Source organism: Salvelinus namaycush, chromosome 4 (genome assembly GCF_016432855.1).
Source record: "Salvelinus namaycush isolate Seneca chromosome 4, SaNama_1.0, whole genome shotgun sequence".
In the NCBI taxonomy this organism is placed as follows: Eukaryota; Metazoa; Chordata; class Actinopteri; order Salmoniformes; family Salmonidae; genus Salvelinus; species Salvelinus namaycush.
The window spans coordinates 24,046,381-24,074,343 of NC_052310.1; the positions used below are offsets into that span (position 1 = coordinate 24,046,381).

The 27,963-nt window shown below is 42.8% G+C and overlaps 1 protein-coding gene across 1 annotated transcript; it reads right to left on the reverse strand.

Annotated features, from left to right (window-relative positions):
* Window positions 1-382: 382 nt before the first annotated feature.
* Window positions 383-26,994, reverse strand: acsl5 (acyl-CoA synthetase long chain family member 5). The gene is made up of 20 exons (XM_038991541.1): window positions 26,839-26,994; window positions 26,514-26,622; window positions 26,307-26,371; window positions 22,636-22,737; window positions 22,340-22,439; window positions 15,594-15,772; window positions 14,745-14,777; window positions 14,517-14,568; window positions 14,259-14,332; window positions 9,653-9,730; window positions 9,201-9,335; window positions 8,695-8,829; window positions 8,372-8,467; window positions 7,433-7,505; window positions 7,054-7,142; window positions 6,143-6,259; window positions 2,212-2,355; window positions 2,024-2,125; window positions 1,514-1,585; window positions 383-520 (listed from the first exon to the last, which is right to left on the reverse strand). The coding sequence occupies exons 1-20, from the start codon at window positions 26,992-26,994 to the stop codon at window positions 383-385; spliced, it is 2,049 nt and encodes a 682-aa protein (XP_038847469.1).
* Between the last annotated feature and the right edge of the window lie 969 nt (window positions 26,995-27,963).

The following is a 27,963-nucleotide window of genomic DNA, read 5'->3' on the forward strand; positions in this document are numbered from 1 at the left end:
ATATGGGAGTACCAGCTGCCCTTGAGGTGTATACAGTTCACAATGTTGCTTCATTCTGGAGTCAATATAAAAATCATAATTTAATTCCATGGATTCAATGTGAATGTCATTGAGAAATTTTCATTCCTAGCATATTCTTTGATGTAACTTTTTCCACTGTTACAGTAATTATCTGGTATTTATTAAATTATGTGCTAACCATGGGTACTCTGATAGTGGTGGCGCTTGTTTTAATGAATCCCAAAGAAACAAAAGTAATTACACATTTCCCATGTAAATTCTAACTTCCATAAAATGTACAGTATTTATTTACTGAAAGGTCAACAGGAAGTGAAGCTGTTGCCCATCGGGTCCTACTTCATCCTCCTACCCCTCAGACCAGTCACTTCATGCTAGCATAGAGACTGTCGATCTGCGGCTGGAAGAGCTTCTTGAGGTCGGCTCTCTTGGCCTTCAGCGTAGGAGTGAGAAGGCCGTTCTCTATGGTGAACAGTTCTGGGTGCATGTACAGGTCTTTCACCTGCACAACAAATAGAAACAGAGCATTAGGACACAATGGAAAACATTTTGCAACAGATTCTTTAAGGTAGTCCCTCCCTGTTTCAAATTATTTTTCCTCCAATTGGTGCCTAATGAACATGACCCATGTTGTTGGGTCATTTCCACCAGGCAAAAATGGCTTAGTCACTGTGTAAGAACTGAAATAATCCCTGTGTACAGTATTACTGCTCCAACAAGTGAATTTATTGATTACATGGAGACCACCGGCCATGAGGGTTTTTGTCCTTTGTCCCTAGTCTCCTCTAGTCTTACCCTAATCTAGCCATAACTTCTTCTGCAACCGAGCTGGTCAACATACAATGTGGCTGTTTGCTTAAAAATGTGTAACCAAGACTTCAAACAAAAATGGGCAACAAAGTTTCATGGTTTGGCTATTCTCAAACCCAATTCGCATTGACATCAATCAATATTTGTCTGTCTTTGCTCAGTAGTTCACCCCCACCTTTAGCTAGTACACACAGCAAATCCACAGCATTGACTGTTGATTTTTTTTAAATACTGAGAAAATCACCTCAACACATTTAGGATTAACTGCAGTAAAGAGTATACAGTATGTTTGAAGTGGCATGTCGAGTGAAAGAAAATTAAGAAGGGCAGGGAGCTTCTGAGTTAATGACAAGATTCATAAAGTGTCTAAGAGTAGGAATGCTGATCTAGGATCAGTGGTTCTCAAACCTCTCCTCTGGGACCCCTACTCGTTTCACAATTTTGTTGTTGCTCTGAACTAGCTCACCTGATTCAGGTGTGCTAGCTCTGGAATAGCTCAAATGCACGGAACGGCAGGGGGTCTCAGAGGAGAGGTCTGAGAACCACTGTTTTTAGATCATAATGAAAAAGATGACATAGACAGGGGGGGAGTGATCTTAGATCAGCACACCTACTCTGAGCTTTATGAATACGGGCCCAGGTCTTAATGGGGATTGGTGAAAACATGTTGAAGAGAAAAGCTCACCTGTTCGAATGACTTCAGCCCCGCTTGCTGGCCCAGCTTGACCAGGTCAGCGATAATGGCCTTTTTGATTGTCTGCCGCAGGAAAAAGGAGAGGTCAAACTCAGGCCATCATTCAGTGGTACAAAATAAATTTGCTTCAATCAGGAGTGCATTTGAAACATGGTCTTGTGAAGTACTTGGACTGTAGTAGCAGTTTTGTGTTTCGTGGTACCCAATGTATGGACAACCATTTATACAATATTTGTATGCCCATTGTATCTGTGCAAATGTATGAAGAGTATTATAGACAATCACACTTTTATTTGATGAATGAATCCAAGGTCATGTTCATTAGGGCACGTAACGGACAGTGTTTTAAAACATTTTGGAACAGAAAATGAAAATAAGTCTTATTGATTATTATAGATAGTCCATTTTCTTCCGTTTGGTGGCTAAGTAATGAACATGATGCTGGTGTGTTCAAATATTCTGATAACGTTATTAGTGGAAAGGTTCTGATAGAGCACTCACTTGGCTTTTGCACAGCTCCTCATGAGAACCCTGGACTCCTAGTTTCTGGGCGAAACCTGGCAGGACCTCTGGGTCAGGAACCACAATGGCTACCAAGCTGGCCTACACACACACACACACACACACATTCTGTCTAAGTATTGTATGTGCGTAAATGTGTGTACGTTTTTATGCTGTGTGTGTTGTACCTGAAGACTGTCTCCATGGACAAACACCTGGGCTACAGGTGCACTGCGGATGTAAACGTTCTCTATCTTCTCCGGGGCAATGTACTCTCCCTGAGCCAGCTTGAAGATATTCTTCTTACGGTCAACGATCTTCAAGACTCCACTCTGCCATCATTTTGATCATTAGTATTTTCAACAAGATATACATTATCCTAATTTGTCAATCGGAAATCACCAAGGAACTAGATTGTATCTTGAGTAATACAGTATGTCATCATGATTGCTCATATTATATTTGGAGCCTTATAAACAAAATATGCCTCTAGGATATAAGTATAGAGAGAGAACGAGAAAAGATAATTACTGAGTTACGTAAAAGTGTGTGTGTGCATATATATGTGTTTTTACCAGAGGAGGCTGGTGGGAGGAGCTATAGGAGAACAGGCTCATTGTAATGGCTGCAATGGAATATGTGCAATGGAGTCAAACAAATCAAACATGGAAACCACATGACTCCATTCCATTAATTCCATTACAGTTATTACAATGAGACCGTTCTCCTATAGCTCCTACCACCAGCCTCCTCTGGTAAACAGACATACATATGCACACACACATACACACACACACACACACACACACATGCGTGTGTAATTACTGAAACCTAAGAGCAAGCTTAGACAGGTCCCTAATGGACATGCCATCTGTCTGTGTTGAGAAAGAAAGGGTCCCCTGGAGAAATTAAAAAGGGCCTACATTATGACAGAGCGAATCAATTAACTCAATTTCCTTTTTCTTACACCCCCCCCCCCCCTCTCTCTCACCCTTCTTTTCTCAGATAATGAACATCCCATGTTGAGGCTGGTGAAGCCACAGAGTGCAGAGGGAGAGATCATTAACTAGGCTAATGGCCTTAGGGGGTTAGGACAGGTCCAACATCTGACATCTGTAACATCTGTGACACAGCCCTCACAGGTGAGTGGCATGCCTGTGTGAATTAATTTAAAACTGACCCTGGGCCTATGTCAAGTCATGCAGCATTCATGTGCTACTCAGAATTGGGAAACTCACTATCCAACTGGGAAACTGAGTCTTCTACTCGTGTTTTCCACTTGGAAGCTCATTAAGACCAGTTTTTGACGTCAAAAGCTCTGAGTTATGATGCGTTTTGGCGCTTTACATCAGTTTTTTAGTGCCAAGTTTCAGAGTTACCAATAATTTTGGTATCACATGAATGCATCATCATTCACTGTTCTATATAGACCAGATTCCGACTTAGGAAATTACGCCTTTCTTATGCACACCTTTCCTACGCACTTCTCAGTAGTTGGTATTCAGACTTACCTTATGAATGTGCATTACGGGCATTACGGGCTTTGCAGGAGTGGTTCCCTGGCGCACACTGAATAAATTGAATTAACCCGCTGAAAACCCTTCTACTTGCTGGCCAACAGATTCTTCTCATGGATTTTTCAATTCAGTACATATACATTACATTATCTTAAATTGTCTCTTTAAATACGCTGTACCTTTTAGTTTGAATTCTATTGACAGACTCAATAGAATATATAGAGAGAACGGGTTCAGAATATTAGGGATCAATGAAAGAAAGTCATCTAAATATATGCATATTCGTCTGTTTCAGCACCAATTGATAGATTTAAAAGTACTCTGAAAATAATAAACGAAAATATATAAAAATATTTTAATATATTTTATATATATATATATACATGTTTTATATATTTACAAAAATATATATGGGGGATTTGAAATGATGCAGACATTTACATTGATGGAAGCCACAATCTATCTGGAATATTTAAGCTGATCTACCCCCCATTTAAAAAAATGAATAATACTCTGATCTTGTAGATTATTTAAGCAATAAGGCACGGGGGGGTGTGGTATATGGCCAACATACCACGTGTAAGGGCTGTTCTTAGGCACGACGCATCACAGAGTGCCTGGATACAGCCCTTAGCCGTGGTATATTGGCCGTATACCACAAACCCCCGAGGTGCCTTATTGCTATTATAAACTGGTTACCAACGTAATTAGAGCATTAAAAATAAGTCATACCCGCGGTATAAGGTCTGACGTGATATACCACGCCTGTCAGCCAATCAGCATTCAGGGCTCGAACCACTCAGTTTATAATTAGGGTTAGGAAAGTATTTATGAATCATAAAAAACAGGTTTGGGGAGCCTTTACACACAAAAGAAAGATAACGGTGAGTTGATTAATTCCAAAATTATCCCATGGTAATGTTGGAAGATTAGTGTACATAGAATTATAATAGGGAGAATAGTGTACAATAGCAGGCTATACCCTCGCCTATTGCATGCACTAACCATGGAACTGTGTGATGACACAGTCATGGCACAGTGGCTGGTTCAAACTGTTATGGCTTGGTCTGCGCTCCGCTCCATAACCATTGAATTAGCCTACATGTCTTTAAAAAAATATTATCCACTGTTACTAATGATCCTCATCAACAATCACATGGCCGTTTACAGAGGAAGCAAATGAAGGTAAACAAAATGTAATGATGTTAATGTACAGTAGGCTATACCACCTGAAGGGATCAAACAGTACATTTGCAGTGCAATATGTGTTGTTATTAGGCCTACTGACGGTCAGTACTGATAGTGGCTAATATTTAACATGATAGAAATAGGAAACGTGGTAGCTTATAATTAAGACATTCAAGAGTGCCCCTCCTTGCAAGTTAAAAGGCCATACAATTTAAATGTTTCATAATGTAACATGGCCTCAGAGGTGGGGGCCGTCCTGTCACAACGTCAAGGTAATCCCCAAACTACCCATGTGCATGCTACTCTAAACTGTGTCATCACACAGTTCCATGGTTAGTGCACGCAAGATGCGGATACAGCCTACTATTGTACAAAATTTGCATTAAAAAAACAAATGTATCTACCAATTGGTGATGAATATGCATATATTTAGATGGCTTTCTTTCATCCCTAATATTCTGAGTCTGTCAGCTAAAAGGTGCACTATTTAAAGATGGCTTAAGATAAATGTACTGAAATTGAAAATCTGTTGGCCAGAAAGTAGGAGTGTTGTCAGTGGTTAATTACATGTATTCAGCGCATGCAAGGGATCCATACCTACAAAGCCCATTACGCACCTTCATAAGGTAAGTCTGAATACGAACTACTGAGAAGTGCATACTGTAGGAAAGGTGGAATTTCCTAAGTCGGAATCGGGACCTAAACAAAAAGCAGGTGAATAGCACACTTTTAGAATACTCATAGAAAACTGCATAAAAGGGAAATTACAGTACGTTCCATTTACGCGCTTCACTCTCGTTGGGATCGGGACCTATGTCAGCCTGCAAAGCCAGTTCTGCTGGGGTCTCGTTTATAATGTTCTTAGACACAATTGTATGATCCAATCTGTATGTCCATGATTTGGTTCATAACCATTGAACTTGACATGAAAATGTGATTTATTGTATTTTTAAATGTGCATTTAGACATGTTTGTAACTGAAATGTTGTATAAAAACAGTGTACATTTTATAAATCAAGACACTGTATGACCTTGTACAACTACTACAATAAAATTGCTCTGCTGATGATGTATAGAAATAGTGAAATCTTGAAACGGGTAATTCAGATGAATTACCGCCCATAATGGTAATCTACACTGCCCTTTGTCCTGCTTGTAATAATAGAATAGTTGGGTTTGGAAAGTATAATGATGCTGCAGATGACACACAACCCCAGTATTTCACCCCACTGATTGCTTGTCTGGCTTTGCGTTGAATGAACAGGAGAGAGCCGGAAAGCTATTCTACTCGGTCCTGATATTAAACTCCTCTACCACTGTCATGGAAATTGATGTCAGATTGATTGTATGCTGATAAATTCAGAAGGTTATTTTATTGTTCCTACTGTTCGGTTTGTATGTATGAGAATCTCACCGGTAGCCATTTGCCAATGTCTCCAGTGTGTAGCCAGCCATCTTTGTCCAGGGCCTCTGCTGTCTTCTCAGGGTCTTTCAGATATCCTATGAACACGTTTTTACCTTTGATACAGACCTGAGAAAATAGGAAAGTTTGCGTCAATAAGTGAAGTGTTCTAAGTACCACTGGGGAGTTTTTCCGGACCATGTGACCTGACCAGGAAAAACTCCAGCTCCTAGTTCTAAGGCAGGCAAGCCATAGCAACCAATTCATTCAAAAGGTTAAACTAAGATTTTTTTTTTTAAAGTTAAAGCTGCAAAATGCAGAAATCACTCCACCATTTACTGGATGCAATTTAATTTTTTTTTTGTGCATATTTTCATTTGTTTGTGACTAAACAAGCAATGTGTAGAGAATCATTGTAACATCTAAACTTCTTTGAAATATATTTTCAATAACCAAAAATATATCAGTTTGAAGCTGGTGTGCAAAACTGAAAGTAAAAAGAAGCAACATTTTAACTTAAGGACAGTAAGTAAAGACATAGCGCATAAAGAACAGACCTGCCGCTTTTCAGACTTGCTTTCAACGAGAATGACAGATCTATAACTCATGTGAATTTGGTCGGCTACATATTGTGTCTTTAAGCAAATTTTCTACAAATTAAGTATGGGGTAATCGGGGAAAGACCATGCACCCCCCCACCCACCCCCATGCTTTTGAATGACCCCTAACGTAAACAATCTGTTTCCACTAACATTGCTATATTCTCCAAAAATGATAGCCAGAATATTCTGGACATTACTAAATAACCAGCTTGTTTTATGGTTTGAAGAAAACAACACCCAAGGGAAGTTGAAAAATAAGCTTTTACATTTTTTTTGTTTTTCCATGCATTGCAGCATGACTAGGTAGTGACAACCACTTACCTCCCCTTCACCATTGGAAGCAAAGTAGTTCATCTCTTCAACATCAACCAGTTTCACAATGTTACAAGGTATAGGAGCTCCAACGTGCCCTGAGGAAAGAAACACCTGTTTTATAATTTGGGTGATTATATAAGGTCCCTATTTTGAGAAGGAAGAAAGGATGCAAGTGTTCTCAACTTAAAGGGACAGTTCAACCAAATTACAAAATTACATTGCGGTTGGTACAAGTGGCTAGGTAAACAAACACAAAGCATGGATTACAGTCTCTCTTGTCCATAGACTGCTTTTAGTGTAAGGAAACAATAAACTTAACATTTAGATGCACTATCCCTTTAATTTAGCATCCTCTGTGAGGTTGTAAATATTTGTAGTGACATACCAGAAGTGGCGTCTCCCGGCATAGTGAAGGAGCAGGCGGCAGTACACTCTGTTTGGCCGTACGCCTCAAAAATCTGGAGAACCAATCAGAACCGAGAGATCAGTAGGGTCAGTGTGATCTGGTTGTCACAGCAACACGGACAGAGCAATACATTTGAGGTCATCTCTGCTCTCCAAACAAAAGCACATGGTCTCAGTTGCTCAGTGCTATTACAAGATCCACAATGGCACAGGATTGGTTTCATTATATAATAATGACCATCTTATGGTCTTTACAGAAAATAAAATGAAAGTCGTACACTATTCTCTCCTTGCAGGGATCCTGATGAAGACTTCCAAATTTCAAGGTGTGCAACGGTGATTTTATTTTACAAGTTTATCCTTGTTTGGTCAGGGTAGGTTCTTTTTTCATTTATACTTTATAATACGGTCTTGTCATTATCCAAAGTGACCTACCTCAGCATGTTTATTCAATACGAATGACCCATACATGTAGGAATCAAACTTGCAACTCAGGTATTGTTAACACCTTCCAGTGGCATGTGTGTGACTTTGAAGCATCTATTCAACTGCTTTCTAGGTATATTTGATATGAGTCATGACCTGTTTTGACAAGTTCTCCTTTAACACAGTAATATAATCATTGACGGAGGTGTCTCACTAAAGAGTTTGGAGACACATAAGACCCGTTCACAATGCACTTCAATCACAGAGCTCCAATGTCATCTAATTTGAATATTCTACTCCAAAAAGTGCCCGTTGCGTTTCAGTTAGCCCAGGGTTAACACATGCTTGTGTAAAAGGAGCGTACGTTAGGGTAAAGGATAGCCATGGGCCAAGAACATGCAGTGTGAAAAGCCCTTTTGAGTGGTAGAAAAAAATGGATGGGTAGACGGTAGATCTATGGTAGATAATAGATGGGTAGATGGTGCTAAAGTACCTGACACCCCAGAGATGCCCGGAGGAAGTTGAGAACGGAGGGAGAGATGGGCGCTGCTCCCGTCACCATCACTCGCACACGTCCCCCCAACGACTCCTACAGAGAACCGACACGACACGTTCTAGATTGTAGAGCATTCTGTACCATAACAACCTCCCAATTCACAGCCCCTGCAGTGTAACATTCTTTTTCTCCCCTGTTGCCTTTTTAGGCACAGGAAACGGTTTACATGTAGCTTCCAAGGATTGTTGGCACAACATTGGCAATAGCATTGTTGACTTCCTTGAACACGATGACTCACTCCTACTTGGAGGGTACAATACCTGAACTTTGTGGAAGATGAGCTTGTCCCATATACTGTTTTTTCTGACGACACCCTCCTTAACTTCGGCAAGCTTTCTGTCAATGGCAAAATTCAGGAGCCATTTTTTGAAGGGGGTTTGGGCTTCATTTTGGACCTACAGTGGAAAGAGAAAGGATACTCATTTTGGTCTCATATTATATAGATAGTCCTGTTTTGGTATTTTATTATGATCCCCATTAGCTTATTCAAAAGCAGCAGCTAATCTTCCTGGGGTCCACACAAAACATGACCTAATACAGAACATTAATAGACAAGAACAGCTCAAGGACAGAACTACATCAATTTTGAATGGTCTATAGATGTTCAAACTGTCTATTACAGCTATCAACTGTAACTCTGTAACTGTAACTCTGTAACCCTATTGATATGCAACAATTTGCTGTGGGTAAGGTTTAGGTAAAGCGCTGAGATTAGTGGTGGGGTTAGTGTACACTTCAGGAGAAGGACCGCAGACTAATAACTCACTTTGTCATACACGCGGTTCAGAAGTCGCGGCACCACGGGGAAGACGGTGGGCTGCAGGTTCTTCATGTCGTCTGGCAGTAGTTTAATGTCTCCCTGAAAGAATCCCACCCTGGCCCCAGCACCGTACAGCACTGTCTGGGAGAGAACACAAGCACTTCTAGACTAGCACCCATCAGCCTCAATACTCAACTCAGAGAACTCAATGTCCTCTGCTCCCATTGGTGATAAATGTCCCTTGTCAATAGAAAACATATTTTTTTTGTAACAAGAAAGAAGAACTTGTTCCTCATTGACTTGCCTGGATAAAATACAAAATATATACAGTGTAAAAAGTAACTATTTGTCATAAAGTATTTGTTATGTATTCATGCTAAAGCTGAAGGTACTCAAAGATAAGGTTGAGTTAATGCAAAAAAATTCAAGACTAGTTTGCAGTTAGACTGTGAACTCACCTGTACAACCCTTTCAAACATGTGTGCCAGAGGCAGGAAGGAGATGGACACATCCTGAGTAGTAGGAACCACGGAAATCTGTGAGGGACACAAGTTGATTCAGAAGGTTATGATTACATGACTACAAATTTCGGCAATCCAGAACCAAATCCCGTGTGAATGCTTGCCTCTCTTTTTGCCATTCACAAGAAACTACATTATTATAAGATCTCTCTCTTTCTCTTTTTCTCCCACACACATATGCAACCTCACACACACGCAAGCATACACGCAAGCACACTCACAACCCCCCCCCCCCCACACACACACACGAGTATAAGATCACAGTGATCCTATTAAATTACTACATTGAGCTCCAAAAGTATTGGGTCAGTGAATAATTTTTTGGGGTGCACAAATTTGTTTAAATCCCTTTGAGGGAGCGTTTTGAGGGAGCATGCAATTAGCACGCTGACTGCAGGAATGTCCACCAGAGCTGTTGCCAGATAATTTAATGTTCATTTCTCTACCATAAGCCACCTTGAATGTCATTTTAGAGAATTTGGCAGTACCTCCAACTGGCCTCACAACCACAGACCACGTGTAACCATACCAGACCAGGACCTTCACATCCGGCTTCTTCAACTTCGTGATCGTCTGAGATCAGCCGAAACAGCTGAGACAGCTGAAAAAACTGCTGAGTATTTCTGTCTGTAATAAAGCCATTTTGTAGGGAAAAACTCATTCTGATTGGCTGGGCCCGTCTCCCCAGTGGCTGGGCCTTGCTCCCAAGTGTGTGGGCCTATGCCCTTCCAGGCCCAACCATGGCTGAGCCCCTGCCCAGTCATGTGAAATTTATAGATTAGGGCCTAGTGGATTTTTTATTTTTATTAACTGTAACTCAATAAAATCGTTAATTGTTGCGTTTATATTTTTGTTCAGTATAAAATATTTTCCTATATTACTTTCCCCTAACCCTACCACCCCTCCCGTAATTGAAGTAAACTTATTGACAACAGCATTTAGGATTCTACTTCCAGTTTATACATACTATATATATTTTACGGACACAGTATATTTTACAATAGTTATGTTTTGATGTTTTTAGTCCCATCCTTCAACTACCCTCAACCCCTCCCATCGATCTCTGAACACCATCCAATTTTGACTTCTATTTGCCATATATTTGTCAACTGTGCTGTGATGTTTCACAAAAGTTCTAAACCTTTCTATTCTCATAGTTTCTACAGATTGTAAATATATATATATTTTTTGTTAAGAGTATTATTATATTCTTGACCTATTGACTTTTCAAATCACCCAGCAGTGCTATTTGCAGAGTTAGCTTGAGGTAAATGTTGCAAATCTTCAGCCATTCCTGAATCTGCCACCAAAAACAAGCTACATATGGACAGTACCAACTTAAATGTTTGAATGATTCTGTCTCTTCGCAGCAAAATTTGCAGAGCTGGGATGGTTATATCCCGCATATATATAACATTCTATTGTTTGCAAGAATTTTTGAATCCGCCGTCATTTTGTGTATCAGTTCATAAACCATGAGCCAGGGAATCAGTACAACATCTCCTCCTAACTATGTTGCAACCTGTATGGTACAGCTGTAAATTGTTTGGTCCTTAAATTAAACTGGTATATTTATTTATCACTATTTTCTTTAACCAATTGTTTTTAATGCTGGGCCAACAGACAAGTTCCTTACTTTCTCCCCCCTCCACTTGCCTCTTCAACTTTTGCGGTAATGCTGCAATTAGTTGGTTGTAATTTTGGGTAGAGCAGACATTTCCATATATTTTGTTAGCTGCATGTGTAACATAACTCCACCAGTCCTATTTATGATATAATTTACAAAGATAATACCGATTTTTTTAAATTAATTTTTTATTGACGTTCTTCTTTTAGCAATTAGTATATTTGAGTTTAACCATAATATTTGTTGTAATACTTGTTCTGTCTTTTTACTGATGGATTAAACTGAAATTGCAACAAACTTTCCATGGTTTGTTTTTAAAATAGCATTATATAAATAGGCCCCGTTTATCTGAATTGCCGTTCGAAATAAAATTGACTATTTTTTGCTCAAATAATTTAAAAAACAAGCCGTTAGGTGTAGGCAAGGCCATAAGCAAACAGGTAAACTGGGATGTGACTAAAGAGTTAATCAGGGTGTTTTTTCCACAAATCGACAGGTATTTTCCTTTCCATTATACACTGCTCAAAAAAATAAAGGGAACACTTAAACAACACAATGTAACTCCAAGTCAATCACACTTCTGTGAAATCAAACTGTCCACTTAGGAAGCAACACTGATTGACAAAAAATTTCACATGCTGTTGTGCAAATGGAATAGACAACAGGTGGAAATTATAGGCAATTAGCAAGACACCCCCAATAAAGGAGTGGTTCTGCAGGTGGTGACCACAGACCACTTCTCAGTTCCTATGCTTCCTGGCTGATGTTTTGGTCACTTTTGAATGCTGGCGGTGCTCTCACTCTAGTGGTAGCATGAGACGGAGTCTACAACCCACACAAGTGGCTCAGGTAGTGCAGTTCATCCAGGATGGCACATCAATGCGAGCTGTGGCAAAAAGGTTTGCTGTGTCTGTCAGAGTAGTGTCCAGAGCATGGAGGCGCTACCAGGAGACAGGCCAGTACATCAGGAGACGTGGAGGAGGCCGTAGGAGGGCAACAACCCAGCAGCAGGACCGCTACCTCCGCCTTTGTGCAAGGAGGTGCACTGCCAGAGCCCTGCAAAATGACCTCCAGCAGGCCACAAATGTGCATGTGTCAGCATATGGTCTCACAAGGGGTCTGAGGATCTCATCTCGGTACCTAATGGCAGTCAGGCTACCTCTGGCGAGCACATGGAGGGCTGTGCGGCCCCACAAAGAAATGCCACCCCACACCATGACTGACCCATCGCCAAACCGGTCATGCTGGAGGATGTTGCAGGCAGCAGAACGTTCTCCACGGCGTCTCCAGACTCTGTCACGTCTGTCACATGTGCTCATGTGCTCAGTGTGAACCTGCTTTCATCTGTGAAGAGCACAGGGCGCCAGTGGCGAATTTGCCAATCTTGGTGTTCTCTGGCAAATGCCAAACGTCCTGCACGGTGTTGGGCTGTAAGCACAACCCCCACCTGTGGACGTCGGGCCCTCATACCACCCTCATGGAGTCTGTTTCTGACCGTTTGAGCAGACACATGCACATTTGTGGCCTGCTGGAGGTCATTTTGCAGGGCTCTGGCAGTGCACCTCCTTGCACAAAGGCGGAGGTAGCGGTCCTGCTGCTGGGTTGTTGCCCTCCTACGGCCTCCTCCACGTCTCCTGATGTACTGGCCTGTCTCCTGGTAGCGCCTCCATGCTCTGGACACTACGCTGACAGACACAGCAAACCTTTTTGCCACAGCTCGCATTGATGTGCCATCCTGGATGAACTGCACTACCTGAGCCACTTGTGTGGGTTGTAGACTCCGTCTCATGCTACCACTAGAGTGAGAGCACCGCCAGCATTCAAAAGTGACCAAAACATCAGCCAGGAAGCATAGGAACTGAGAAGTGGTCTGTGGTCACCACCTGCAGAATCACTCCTTTTTTGGGGGTGTCTTGCTAATTGCCTATAATTTCCACCTTTTGTCTATTCCATTTGCACAACAGCATGTGAAATTTATTGTCAATCAGTGTTGCTTCCTAAGTGGACAGTTTGATTTCACAGAAGTGCGATTGACTTGGAGTTACATTGTGTTGTTTAAGTGTTCCCTTTATTTTTTTGAGCAGTGTAGTAAGATCCTATCTATTTTTGCAAATGTTCTATTAAAATGTATTGTATTGAGATCTTACCTCTCTTTCTGAGTATTTCACTATTTTAATGTAAAAGTTGTATTTTTTTGCGATCCAATATGTTATACAGTACACTTATCATAATTTGGTTGTGATCCAGAGAGGTTAGAAAAAGTATCTAGATCCTCTATGAGGCTGTGGAGGGAACCAAATTGTGGATTTAAAAGAAAACATGAATCATCAGCATACAATGACAGCTTTGTTTTTAAGCCCTGGATTTGTAGCCCCTTGATATTATTGCTAGATCTGATTTTAATAACCAACCCTGTTTTGAGTGAGAAAGTTACAGACACACAAATATCATACCCCCAAGAAATGCTAACCTCTCACCATTACAATAACAGGGAAGTTTAGCATTTTATATCATACCCCCAAGAGATGCTAACCTCTCACCATTACAATAACAGGGAAGGTTAGCATTTTTTTGGGGGTGACTAAAACTTTTGGTCCCTTAAAATGGGGGGAATATGTGCAAAAAGTGCTGTTATTTCTAAACTGTTCACTCGATATGGATGAAAATACCTTCAAATTAAAGCTGACAGTCTGAACTTTAAAGTCATAGTCAATGTATAATTTCAAATCCAGTGCTGAAGTACAGGGCCAAAATAACAACTGTCACTGTCCCAATACTTTTGGAGCTCACTGTATATGTTATTGGATTACTTTATGGGATTCTAGATGTCATTCTATGGGCAAGATAACTTTCCTACAGGGTAAAACCTAGACATAGGCAGTGTTTATATGTCAGTTCCTGATAGAGTATGCATACCTCAAAGGTTTTAATCACACCTGCTGCATCCGAGACCACATTTTCATGAGTCAGCATGGCTCCCTTAGGGTCACCTGAAACCGACAACTAATATTTGGAGGGTGTTCACATGATATACAAGACAGACACACACAGACACAGACACACACACACACACACGCACGCACACGCACACACACACACACACACACACACACACACACACGCACACGCACACGCACACGCACACGCACACGCACACGCACACACACGGTCAACCTGTAGTTCCACTGGTAAAACATATGATGCTGAGGTCCTCCGGCTTTGGTGGCTGTAGAGGAAGCAAAAACACACATTTTTTGTAGTATTTCTACATACAATGTTGGCAGAAAATAACTATTTTGAAATCAAAAGCAGGTGGCTTAAATACAGCTAAATATTTCTTAGAACATTTTTTTAGACTGGATAATAAATATACAAGTAACATATTGTATGAATTTTACTTACAACTGGCTTGTGTAGATGGTCCTTCCCCAGAGCCTAAAACATATTTAGGATTCAATTAATTTATCTAAAACAGTTTTTCGGCAATGTTTGAAAAGAGGACAGCATTTGCTCTACATTGGGCATGGCCACTGAAATACTAGGGACTAGTACTTGCTTAACTACCCTATAGCATTGTTTACCAAACCTCTTGAGTACTCTCAGCCAGTTCCACAAATTGTATGCATTTCAGCATTGTCTTACATTGCGCTGGTGTAAGACTATGGCATTTCAGTACAAGCACACTTGATTAAACTCGTCAACTAATAACCATGTACTTCATTAGTTGAGGTGTGCTTTAAATGGAAATGGTCAAATAAGTGGAACTGAGTAGAAGGATGTGAGGAGGGATTTGCAAAACACTGCCCTAGAGAGTAGCGATTACCACTATAACTTTCTTGACCCATTACAGTTGGGACCTCATTAAGAAAATACAGGATTAGAGATAAGACAGCTTAAGTTGGCAATGTAAGTCCTGCAGTATTATCCCCCAAATGGTTGTTAGGAGTTGGGAATGTAAAGCTGATCCCATCTATGATTAAGGTCAATTTGTTCTCGGAGCATGGGTAAAATACAGCTGGACTTATCATAGACCCTTGAGGAACTCCTCGGGAGCAACAGGCTTCGACCTGATGAAGACCCCAAGGGTCGAAAAGCTATTCTAATACAACTTGGAAGCATAGATTAAAGTGTGCAGTCTTTCTTTCTTTACTTAACAAATACTTTGTTCCCCAGCACCTGCTCAAAGTCATTGAACGTGTGTAAATGCTTATTTTCTCATACATCCCTATATGGTGTCATACAGTACAGTACCTCCACTTCCTTCAGGGACAGAATGTCCACCCCACACTTTGCGCCCCGTGCGGTCAGCTCGGTGTCAAAGGCATCCATGAGGATAATGGTTTTGAGGTCAGGCGTCTCTCCCTTCTCACAGTTTTCCAGCAGTGTCTCGGCTTTATTCTGTTTGTCACACAGCACTGTGCAGATGTCCGCTGAAATCACAAACAATCAGTGTCACGTTCTTTCAAAATTGAACCCAGAAGCAGACCAGGACAAGGAGCGTAGGAAGAAGGTGAGTATTTATTTACAAGTAAATGTGAATGGGTAGATATATCCAGGTGGCGTAGCGGGCAGCGGTGGTGAATTGATGGGAGTAAATAGGTGAATCCAATGGAGTAGCGGAATCCTCCGTCGACCAGGCGTGAATGGGGTGAATGATCCGGGTGAGTAATGTTCATGGCTAACGATCCGGCAGGGAATGGAAGTCAGGTCAGAGCTTTTGAAGGGGAGAGATGATCAGGACAGGTGTGCAGATTACTGATGGGACACAGGTGCGGGTGAACATCAATCTCCCAACAAGCTAATTCGCCCGGCAACCAGACAGGGTGCGTTCCAGGACACCTGAAACACACTCCAGGACAGACACACAGGCAAACCCAGACTCAGGAAGCGGGATTCGTGACAGTACCCCCCCTCCGACGAACGCCACCGGGCGGACTACCTGGAGCGCCAGGGTGGAGGCGGTAGAAGTCACGAAGCAGGTCGTCATCCAGGATCTGACGCCGAGGAATCCAACTCCTCTCCTCTGGACCATATCCTTCCCAATCCACTAAATACTGGTACCCTCGACCCCGCCGTCTGGAGTCCATGATGCGGCGCACCGTGTAGACAGGACCACCTCCGATCATCCGAGGAGGAGGAGGACGAGGAGGAGGGGGCAACAGAGGACTGAGGTGAACCGGCTTGAGGCAGGAGACATGAAAGGTGGGATGTACTCTAAGAGTTGCAGGCAACTTGAGTCGAACCACAACAGGATTAATGATTCTCTCCACTACAAACGGACCAATGAACTTCGGTGACAACTTTCTCGACTCAGTCCGTAGAGGAAGATCCCGTGTAGCCAACCAAACCTTATCTCCGACCGTATAAGCTGGGGCAGGACTACGGCGACGATTCGCCTGGATCTGATACCGGTCAGACACTCTAAGGAGAGCCTTCCTGGCCCGATGCCAGGTCCGGTGGCAACGACGAATGTGGGTCTGGACAGAGGGAACCGAGAGATCCCTTTCCTGAGAAGGAAACAAAGGAGGTTGGTAACCGTACAGGCATTGGAAGGGGGACATCCCAGTGGCAGATGACGGAAGGGTATTATGGGCATACTCGACCCAGGGTAATTGAGATGACCAAGAGGTAGGATCAGAGGAGACAAGACAACGCAGCGTGGACTCCATCTTCTGGTTGGCTCTCTCCGCCTGACCATTAGATTGTGGATGAAATCCAGAAGTGAGACTGACTGTAGCTCCAATGGCCAAACAGAAAGATCTCCAGACAGCAGAGGTAAACTGAGGATCACGGTCAGAAACAATGTCACTGGGCAATCCGTGGACCCTGAAAACCTCCCTAACCAAGATCTCAGACGTCTCCGTAGCCGATGGAAGCTTGGAGAGAGGGACAAAATGAGCAAACTTGCTGAATCTGTCCACAATGGTCAGAATGACCGTGTTCCCAACAGAAGGGGGCAATCCTGTGACAAAATCCAGGGCCAGATGCGACCAAGGTCGCCGAGGAATAGGTAGGGGGTGAAGAAGCCCAGAGCTGGGCCGATTGGTACTTTTGTTCTGAGCACAAACAGGACATGCTGCAACAAACCTCCGGGTATCTTCTCCCATGGCAGGCCACCAAAATCGTCTGCGCAGTAGCGACATAGTCCGAGCAACGCCAGGGTGACAAGCTATCTTGCTGGCGTGGGACCACTGAAGAACAGCAGAACGGACCGACTCAGGCACGAACAACCGACCGGGTGGACCGTTACCAGGGCCGGGCTGCGTCCGAAGGGCCGCCATCACATCCTCCTCAATCCTCCATGTAACGGTTCCCACGACAACATTCTGGGGAAGAATCGTCTCAGTCTTGGCCCCACTCTCCTCCGTCTTAGAGAACATCCGGGACAGGGCGTCCGCCTTCCCGTTCTTCGACCCAGGTCGGAACGTCAGGGAAAAATTGAAGCGTCCAAAAAACAACGCCCACCTGGCCTGACGGGCGTTGAGACGTTTAGCCGATTGCACGTAAGCCAGATTCTTGTGGTCAGTCCAGACCACAAACGGTTGCTCCGCTCCCTCCAACCAGTGACGCCACTCCTCCAAGGCAAGCTTCACAGCGAGAAGCTCCCGGTTACCCACATCGTAGTTTCTTTCAGCTGGAGAAAGACGACAAGAGTAGAAAGCGCAGGGATGGAGTTTACCGTCAGTGGAGCTACGCTGGGACAGGATGGCGCCCACCCCCACATCAGACACGTCCACTTCAACAACAAACTGACGGGAAGTGTCAGGTTGAGAGAGAATCGGGGCGTTGGTGAATCGGCTCTTCAAGTCCAGAAATGCTCGGTCTGCCTCAGGAGTCCAACAGAAATTTCTGGTGCAAGACGTCAGGGCAGTTAAAGGGGCGGCCACCCGGCTGTAATCACGGATAAACCTCCGATAGAAGTTCGCAAACCCCAGAAATCTCTGGAGCTGCAATCTCGTACCGGGCTGGACCCAATCCCGAACCGCCCGAACCTTCTCTTGGTCCATCTTGATCTCTCCCCTGGATATGATGTACCCGAGAAATGACGTCGTGTGGGCGTGAAAATCACACTTCTCAGCCTTCACGAACAGACGGTTCTCCAATAACCGCTGCAGGACCTGCTTCACATGCAGAACGTGGCTAGAAAGCTCCTTCGAGAAGATGAGGATATCATCCAGGTAAACGAACACAAAAATTCCAATCATATCTCTCAGAACGTCATTTACCATACTTTGGAACACAGCCGGAGCGTTGGTCAGTCCAAACGGCATCACTTGGTACTCAAAATGTCCCATCGGAGTATTGAACCCAGTCAACCACTCGTCCCCCTCTTTGATCCGAACCAAATGATACGCATTACGTAAATCAAGCTTCGTAAAAACCGTAGCACCCTGTAAGGAATCGAAAGCCGAGCTCATCAAGGGAAGGGGATACTTGTTCTTGACCGTAATATCATTCAACCCCCGATAATCAATACACGGTCGAAGAGAGCCATCCTTCTTGCTCACAAAAAAAAATCCTGCTCCCAGAGGTGATGACGAGGGCCGAATGAGACCTGCAGCTAGAGACTCCTTGATGTAGGTCTCCAAGGCCTCACGTTCAGGTCGAGAGATACTGTATAACCGTCCCTTGGGAAAGGCAGCTCCAGGAAACAGATTAATCGCACAGTCATAAGGTCGGTGGGGAGGAAGGGACAGAGCCTTCTGTTTACTGAATACTTCACCCAACTCGTGATATGTTTCTGGAACCAGAGACAAATCAGGAGGAGCAGAGTCACTGACCTGACTGGAAACAGCAGGAGAACAGGCAGTCCTAAGGCAGTTAGCATGACACTCAATGCTCCAACTAGTTACCTTACCCGTCACCCAATCAAACGAGGGATTGTGTTCCTTCAGCCAGGGGTAACCAAGAACCAGAGGAACATGGGGCGAGGACAGAATGAGGAAGGAGATCAACTCTGAATGATTCCCCGACACCAACATCTTAACCGGTTCAGTCCTCATAGTGATCCGTGCCAGACTACTCCCGTTCAGAGTGGTTGCTTCAATGGCTTCCGGCAATTGCTCCTTGGAAAGCCCCAGCTGTTCCACCAAGTCGGCATCAATAAAGCTGCCATCGGCACCTGAATCGATAAGAGCGTTCATCTCTAATCTCTGATCCTTATTCATAAGGGTCGCAGGAAAACGGGGTCTGACAGGATCCTTGAGAGATTGAAACTGGCTCGCTAAAATTCCTCCCAAAACTAGCGAGCCGGGCAGTTTAACGGGCGCTGTGGACAAGCGGAGATGTAATGTCCCGAGCTACCACAGTAGAAACAGCTGTTGGTCTTACGTCTACGTTGGCGCTCCTCCTTAGTTAGCCCGTGTCGCCCCACTTGCATTGGTTCAGAATCTGGTGGCAAGACCCCTCCACTAATACCGTGTGGGGAATAACGATCAATACTTTCTGGTTCACTTCCTGAACCGAATGGTAACCGAGTGGCTGATTGATTGGATGGGCCCCACTGCTTCTCCCTCCTTCTCTCTCGGACTCTATTATCTACCCGAATAGATAAAGTGACCAAGCTGTCTAGGTCACTAGGCTCTGGATAAGATATCAGCTCGTCCTTAAGTTCCTCCGACAACCCCTTGTAAAAAACCGCTTGTAGTGACTCCTCATTCCAACCACTCTCCACCGCCAATGTCCTGAACTCGATCATAAAATCTGCCACACTGCGAGCTCCTTGGCGAAGAGAGAACAAACGTTTAGCTGCGTCCTTACCTCGGACTGGATGATCAAAAAGCTTTCTCATCTCTCCCGTGAACTCCTGATATGAAGCCGTGCAGGTTCCCTGTCGTTCCCAAATGGCTGAAGCCCATTCCAGAGCTCTTCCACGCAGCAGTTCAATAACAAAGGCTATCCTAGCCTTGTCCGTGGCGTAAGAATGGGGCTGCAGATCAAACACTAACCCACACTGCATAAGAAACGAACGGCATCTTCCCAAATCCCCTTCATATTTATCAGGCGTCGGTACCTTGGGTTCACGGAAGGAAACCGCTCCAGACCCGGCAGGTGAGATGGGTGAAACAGGTGGTGAATGAATCGCCGGCAAACTGAGCTGATCCTGGATTTGTGTCAAGCTAGCAGATAAGTTCTGGATTGAACTCGCTATCTCATGTAGCGCCGTATTGTGTTGTCCCAATGTCTTCCCCTGCTGGGTAATGGCATGGCAAACGGAGTCCAGGTCCGCTGGGTTCATCCTTGGCCGGATCGTTCTGTCACGTTCTTTCAAAATTGAACCCAGAAGCAGACCAGGACAAGGAGCGTAGGAAGAAGGTGAGTATTTATTTACAAGTAAATGTGAATGGGTAGATATATCCAGGTGGCGTAGCGGGCAGCGGTGGTGAATTGATGGGAGTAAATAGGTGAATCCAATGGAGTAGCGGAATCCTCCGTCGACCAGGCGTGAATGGGGTGAATGATCCGGGTGAGTAATGTTCATGGCTAACGATCCGGCAGGGAATGGAAGTCAGGTCAGAGCTTTTGAAGGGGAGAGATGATGATCAGGACAGGTGTGCAGATTACTGATGGGACACAGGTGCGGGTGAACATCAATCTCCCAACAAGCTAATTCGCCCGGCAACCAGACAGGGTGCGTTCCAGGACACCTGAAACACACTCCAGGACAGACACACAGGCAAACCCAGACTCAGGAAGCGGGATTCGTGACAATCAGTTGAAAATGTGGCAGCTGGAACATGTACGTACAGTGGGTATTCACCCCCCTTGGATGTTTATACATTTTGTTGCGTTACAAAGTGGGATTGAAATTAATGAAATTATTTTTTTTTTTACATTGACCTACACAAAATACTATGTAATGACAAAAATTATAATAAAAATAAAACACTAATATAGCTTGATTAGTATAATTATCCCCTGAGTTAATATACTGTTGTTAGAAACACCTTTGGTAGCGATTACAGCTGTGAGTCTTTTGGGGTAAGTCCCTAAGAGCTCTTCACACCTGGATTGTGCAATATTTGCCCATTATTCTTTTCAAAATTCTTCAAGCTCTGTTAGTGTTGCCATAGATTTTCAATCAGATTTAAGTCAAAACTGTAACTTGGCCACTCAAGAATAGTCACTGTCTTCTTGGTAAGCAACTCCAGTGTAGATGTGGCCTTGCATTATAGGTTATTGTCCTACTCAAAGATGAATTCCTCTCCCAGTTTCTGGTGTAAAGCAGACTGAATCAAGTTTTCCTCTAGGATTTTGCCTGTGCTTAGCTAAATCCCATTTCGTTTCAGTTATTGCCAACGATGGTGACAGGTGTACTCCATAATGAGCAGCTGGTGAACTAGAAGCCGGAGTGGGAGCATACACGACAGTAAGCATTTCACTGTAAGGTCTACTACACCTGTTGTATTCGGCGCATGTGACAAATAAAATTTGATTTGATATTTAATGTCTGCTTTTTATTTCATTTTTACCCATCTACCAATAGGTGCCGTTCTTTGTGAGGCTTTGGGAAAACCTCCCTGGTCTTTGTGGTTGAATCTGTGTTAGAAATTCAGTGCTCGACTGAGGGACCTTGCAGATAATTGTATGAGTGGGGCATAAAGAAGAGGTAGTCATTCACAAATCGCATACGCATGCGTGCATGTATGTATTCATACTGGGTTGCAACAGGTCCATGCATCTTGATTTTGCCAAATGTGGGACAACCCTTTTGCCACATTCTTTATAGCATTACATTTGTTTATAAATTATTTCTAAAGCATCTATGTGAGCTTTATAAAGGGTTTATGAAGGCTTGCACTATACTAGCAGTGGCATAGAGGGGAGGAGGTGGAGTTACCAAGTGAGAGAGGAAAAATAAGAAGAAGATTAGTCAAGGTAAAATATAGTGGACTCGGGAACAAGCCTTGTGGAACCCCTAGGGAATGACAGGCCTAAACCTGTCCTCATTAACACTGTTAATGAAGTGCAGTACATGGTGGAGAAGGCCCAATTACCTTTCTTAATAATGAACTCCAGTGCCTCATGTCCCAGGGTGTCGTACAGGGGCACCGCCACCATGGAATAGGTGTAGCAGGCCAGCTCACTGATGATCCACTGGACCAAAGAACAAGCAGGGAGCAATAATAAGCCGTAAAGGATCAATGTTCAATGGACAGCACAGCTCATGTGTTGCCCATTTTGAATACAATACCAATTCGGATTTTTCAAACAGTTCAATAACTGCAACTTCTGTATGTATCAATATGACAGTGATAGATGAAATATACTCAACCTAGAAAAAATGTCTCACCTCTGGTCTGTTCTGAGCAAAGATACCAATGAAGGTATCAGGGGTCGGCTTCAGGCCCCTGTGGATCAGCCCTGACCCAAGGTGCTCAGCCCGATTGGACACCTGCGGTGGAAGGCATTACATAAAAGTTCTCAAGTCAAGGATGTTAGGGTCTCTATACATACAGAGCTTGATCAAATGCACGAAGAATGCACTACGCATCCGTCTGTCCATCAAAAGTTCTAATTACGGACAAGTCACTGTCATGTCTACCTCTGATAAAGCAATAACAAGCCTCCCAGTAAAGCAATAACAACAATCAAACAACCCAGAAAAGCGCTAAAAATGAACGTATGTATTATTAACATTAACATATGTAGCCTAAGAAACAAGGTTCATGAAATCGATAACTTGCTAGAAACAGAATCCATTCATATACTGGCTATCTCTGAAACTCAGTTAGATAATTATTTTGATGATACAGTGGTAGCAATATATGGTTATAACATCAACAGAAGAGACAGGGATGCCAATGGGGGAGGTGTTGCTGTTTATATTCAGTCATATTCCTGTAAAGCTTAGAGAGGATTTCATGTCAAATGCTGTTGAAGTAATATGGCTACAGATTGGTTCACCTAAAGCCTATACTTGTGGGAAGCTGCTATAGACCACCAAGTGCTAACAGTCGGTATCTGTGAAATCTGTGAAATGCTTGATAATGTATGTGATATCAACAGAGACGTGTACTTTCTGGGTGACAAATATTGACTGGCTTTCATCAAGCTGTCTACTCAAGAAAAAGCTTCAAACTGTAACCAGTGCCTCCAACCTGGTTCAGGTTATTAATCAATCTACCAGGGTATTTACAAATAGCACAGTAATGAAATCATCCACGTATATTAATCACATCTTTACTAATGCTGCAGAAATTTGCTCTAAAGCAGTATCCACATCCTTTGGATGTAGTGATCATAATATTGTAGCCATATCTAGGCTAAAATGTCCAAAGGCTGGGCCTAATCATAATCTGCTGCTGTAAAAACGTGTTATTATGGCTTTACATCCCCTGCTGTATCGTGGATCAAGAATGACCCATCAGAAAAGTTGGTGTTCTTTAATGGAAGCTTTTCCAACATAATCAAGGTAGAGTATGGCATTCCCCAAGGAAGTTTTCTAGGCCCTTCACTTTTTTTCAATCTTTACTAATGACCGGCCACTGGCACTGAGTAAAGGCTGTGTATATATGTATGCTGATAACACAACATTATACACGTCAGCTACCACAGCAAGTGAAATCACTGCATTCCTTAACAAAGACATGCAGTCTTTGGTGGCAAGTAACAAGCTACTACTAAATATTTAAAAAACTAAAAGTTTTGTAATTTTGGACAGACAATTCACTAAACTCTAACCCTCATCTAAATCTTGTAATGAATAATGTGGAAATTGAGCAAGTTGAGGAGACTAAACGGCTTGGTATCACCCTGAATTGTAAACTGTCATTTTCAAAACATATTGATGCAACGGTAGCTAAGATGGGGAGAGGTCTGTCCACAATAAAGCGCTGCTCTGCTTTCTTGACATTGCTATCATCAAAAAAAGTCCTACAGGCCCTAGTTTTGTCGCACCTGGACTACTGCTCAGGCATATGGTCAAGTGCCACAAAGAGAGACATAGGTAAACTACAGTTGGCCCAGAACAGAGCAGCAAGGCTAGCCCTTAAATGTATGCGGAGAGCTAATATCAATGCCATGCATGTCAATCTCTCCTGGCTCAAAGTAGAGGAAAGATTGACTGCATCACTACTTGTCTTTTTTGCCTCTTTTACGCTGCTACTACTGTCTGTTATTATCTATGCATTGTCACTTTAATAACTCTACCTACATGTACATATTACCTCAATTACCTCGACTAACCGGTGCCCCCACACATTGACTCTGTACCAGTAACCTCTGTATGTAGCCTCCCTATTGCTATTTTACTGCTGCTGTTTAATTATTTGTTACTTTTATTTGTTACTTTTTAAAGATATTTTTCTTAAAACTGCGTTGTTGGTTAAGGGCTTATAAGTAAGCATTTCAATGTAAGGTCTACACCTCGGTGCATGTGACAAATAAAATTTGATTTGATTTGTGAGAGGTATTGACATGTTGAAAGCACCGAGCTGTCTGTTCAAATGACTAGCACACAGCTCAGACACCAAGGCATACCCCACAAGACATGACACAAGGGGTTTCTTCACTGTCCCCAAGTCCAGAACAGACTCTGGGAAACGCACAGTACAACACAGAGCCATGACTACATATAGTGTAACTCTATTCCACATCAAGTAACTCATGCATGCAGTAAAATCAAGTTTAAAAAAACAGATAAAACTACACTTTATGGAACAAAGCAGACTGTGAAGAGACACTCACAGGTTCACACGCATACGGAAACACGCTAGCACACGCTCTCTACAAAGTTTGGGGTCACTTAGAAATTTCTAGTCTCAACGTCAACAGTGAAGAGGCGACTCCAGGATGCTGGCCTTCTAGGCAGAGTTCCTCTGTCCAGTGTCTATGTTATTTTGCCCATCTTAATCTTTTATTTTTATTGGCCAGTCTGAGATATGGCTTTTTCTTTGCAACTCTGCCTAGAAGGCCAGCATCCCAGAGTCACCGCATCCCAGAGTCACCTCTTCACTGTTGCGGGTACTATTTAATGAAGCTGCCAGTTGAGGACTTGTGAGGCATCTGTTTCTCAAACTAGACACTCTAATGTACTTGTCCTCTTGCTCAGTTGTGCACCGGGGCCTCCCACTCCTCTTTCTATTCTGGTTAGAGACAGTTTGCGCTGTTCTGTGAAGGGAGTAGTACACAGCGTTGTACCAGATCTTCAGTTTCTTGGCAATTTCTCACATGGAATAGCCTTCATTTCTCAGAACAAGAATAGACTGACGAGTTTCAGAAGAAAGTGCTTTATTTCTAGCCATTTTGAGCCTGTAATCGAACCCACAAATGCTGATGCTCCAGACACTCAACTAGTCTAAAGAAGGCCAGTTTTATTGCTGCTTTAATCAGCACAATAGTGCTGTGCTAACATAATTGCAAAAGGGTTTTCTAATGATCAACTAGCCTTTTAAAATGATTAACTTTGATTAGCTAACACAATGTGCTATTGGAACACAGGAGTGATGGTTGCTGATAATGGGCCTCTGTACGCCTATGTAGATATTCCATAAAAAATCTGCCGTTTCCAGCTACAATAGTCATTTACAACATTAACAATGTCTACACTGTATTTCGGATCAATTTGTTGTTATTTTAATGGACAAAAAAATGTGCTTTTCTTTCAAAAACAAGGACATTTCTAAGTGACCCCAAACTTTTGAACGGTAGTGTACATTGTAATATTGTTATATGGTGGTATTATAAATGTTGTATTTTAGATATGTAGTGGTGTAATAATGTTATATGATGTAAGGTTTTTTGTGTGATGTACGTGCCTTAATGGGTTAGGACAGGACCTAACACATTGGGATACCAAATAAATACACATACAAACACAAATTAATGTAAAAGCATGAACCCCTTAGAAAAGCCATTGGCTCATTCCATATTTTTTCCAAAATGTTGTATAGAAAATATTTTCTGAATTCAGACCCAGAGAAATGCTGGCCAATGTAAGTAGTATCAGTGATAGTGTCATACCTGTTTGTATTTCAGCCACTGGTACGGTTGCCCTGGTTTCCTGTAGCCTAGACAGGGTCCATTACCTGTAAAGGAGACATGGATTTGACCTTGCTACGCTCAGTCAGACATGAATACTACTATGTATTCTAATGTTGATTCCCAAAAACCTCTCTCTTATTCTTAGTGCAGACACAAGATATATGTGACAGGAGATATGGTGGTGACCTGAGACTTGTAGTCCCCTCTGGAAAACTTCATACAGTGTTCTGGCGTCGTCATGAAAATACGACATCAGGTTGTCATCTTCCTGCAGGACACTTTTCCTCGCTCCATCCTGGATATGAGGGAGAGCAATGACATATAAGGGAAGACGCATTGGAAAGCAACGAGGAAAATTGCAATTGGAATCTGTTTATGACTTCCTGATTTGACTGAATTGAAATGGAATTGACCCTCAACCATGTGATCCAATCCTCTCAGATACAGGAGTGCCTATGGTGTAGGTAGAGGCTAGGGGTCAATTTGGAATTCAGCCGTAGAGTGTCCTTACCTTGACTCCTACGGTCTGGCAGTTGAGGTCTGCAGGCATAGTGAGGGGTTTAGGCCTGGTGTTGAGGTAGACCAGGGCAGCCCCCATCAAGGCAAACAGGGAGACGATGGCCGAGGTGGGCAGAGGGCTAAACAGGAAGTTGAGGAGGAAGTCCATGTTCAAATCTGACGAGAGAGAGGAAGTGCTGTTACCAATACACCATATTAACACTATTACTTGTATACACTTATATTGGCGGTAGGTAGCCTAGCAGTTAAGAGTGTCGGGCCAGTAATCGAAATGTTGTGGGTTCAAATCCTGAGCCGACTAGGTGAAATATCTGTCAATGTGTCCAAATAAATGGGGATACTTAAGAAATACAAACACATACAAAAAGCGAAGGCACTTAACCCTAATTGCTCATGTCTGGTAAATGACTCAAATGTACATATTGTCTAGCTGAGATATGTAGTGATTTCATTGGAATATGACAATTTTATTTTGTGCAGGGTACATGTACATGTATTACATCATGTATGTTCAGTACCAGTCAAAAGTTTGGACACACCTACTCATTCAAAAGTTTTTCTTTATTTTTACTATTTTCTACATTGTGGAATAATAGTGAAGACATCAAAACTATGAAATAACACATATGGAATCATGTAGTAACCAACAAAGTGTTAAACAAATCAAAATATGTTTTATATTTGAGATTATTCAAAGTAGCCACCCTTTGCCTTAATGACAGTTTTGCACACTCATGCCATTCTGTCAACCAGCTTCACCTGGAATGATTAGTTCCCACATATGCTGAGCACTTGTTGGCTGCTTTTCCGTCACACTGCGGTCCAACTCATCCCAAACCATCTCAATTGCGTTGAGGTCGGATGATTGTGGAGGCCACTCTCCTTCTTGGTCAAATAGCCCTTACACAGCCTGGAGATGTGTTGGGTCATTGTCCTGTTGAAAAACAAATGATAGTCCCACTAAGCGCAAACCAGATCGGATGGCATATCGCTGCAGAATACTGTGGTAGCCATGCTGGTTAAGTATTGCTTGAATTCTAAATAAATCACAGACAGTGTCACCAGCAAAGCACCCTCACACCATCACAGCTCCTCCTCCATGCTTCATGGTGGGAAC

Excerpts from the sequence above, each read along its gene's own strand:
- acsl5 (XM_038991541.1), bottom strand. The coding sequence starts at position 26,994 with ATGGACTTCCTCCTCAACTTCCTGTTTAGCCCTCTGCCCACCTCGGCC. Across the intron at positions 26,372-26,513 it reads GAGGGGACTACAAGTCTCAG|GTAATGGACCCTGTCTAGGC; the intron begins GTCACCACCATA and ends TCTCCTTTACAG. Across the intron at positions 14,333-14,516 it reads TTTTACCAGTGGAACTACAG|GTGACCCTAAGGGAGCCATG; the intron begins GTTGACCGTGTG and ends TGTCGGTTTCAG.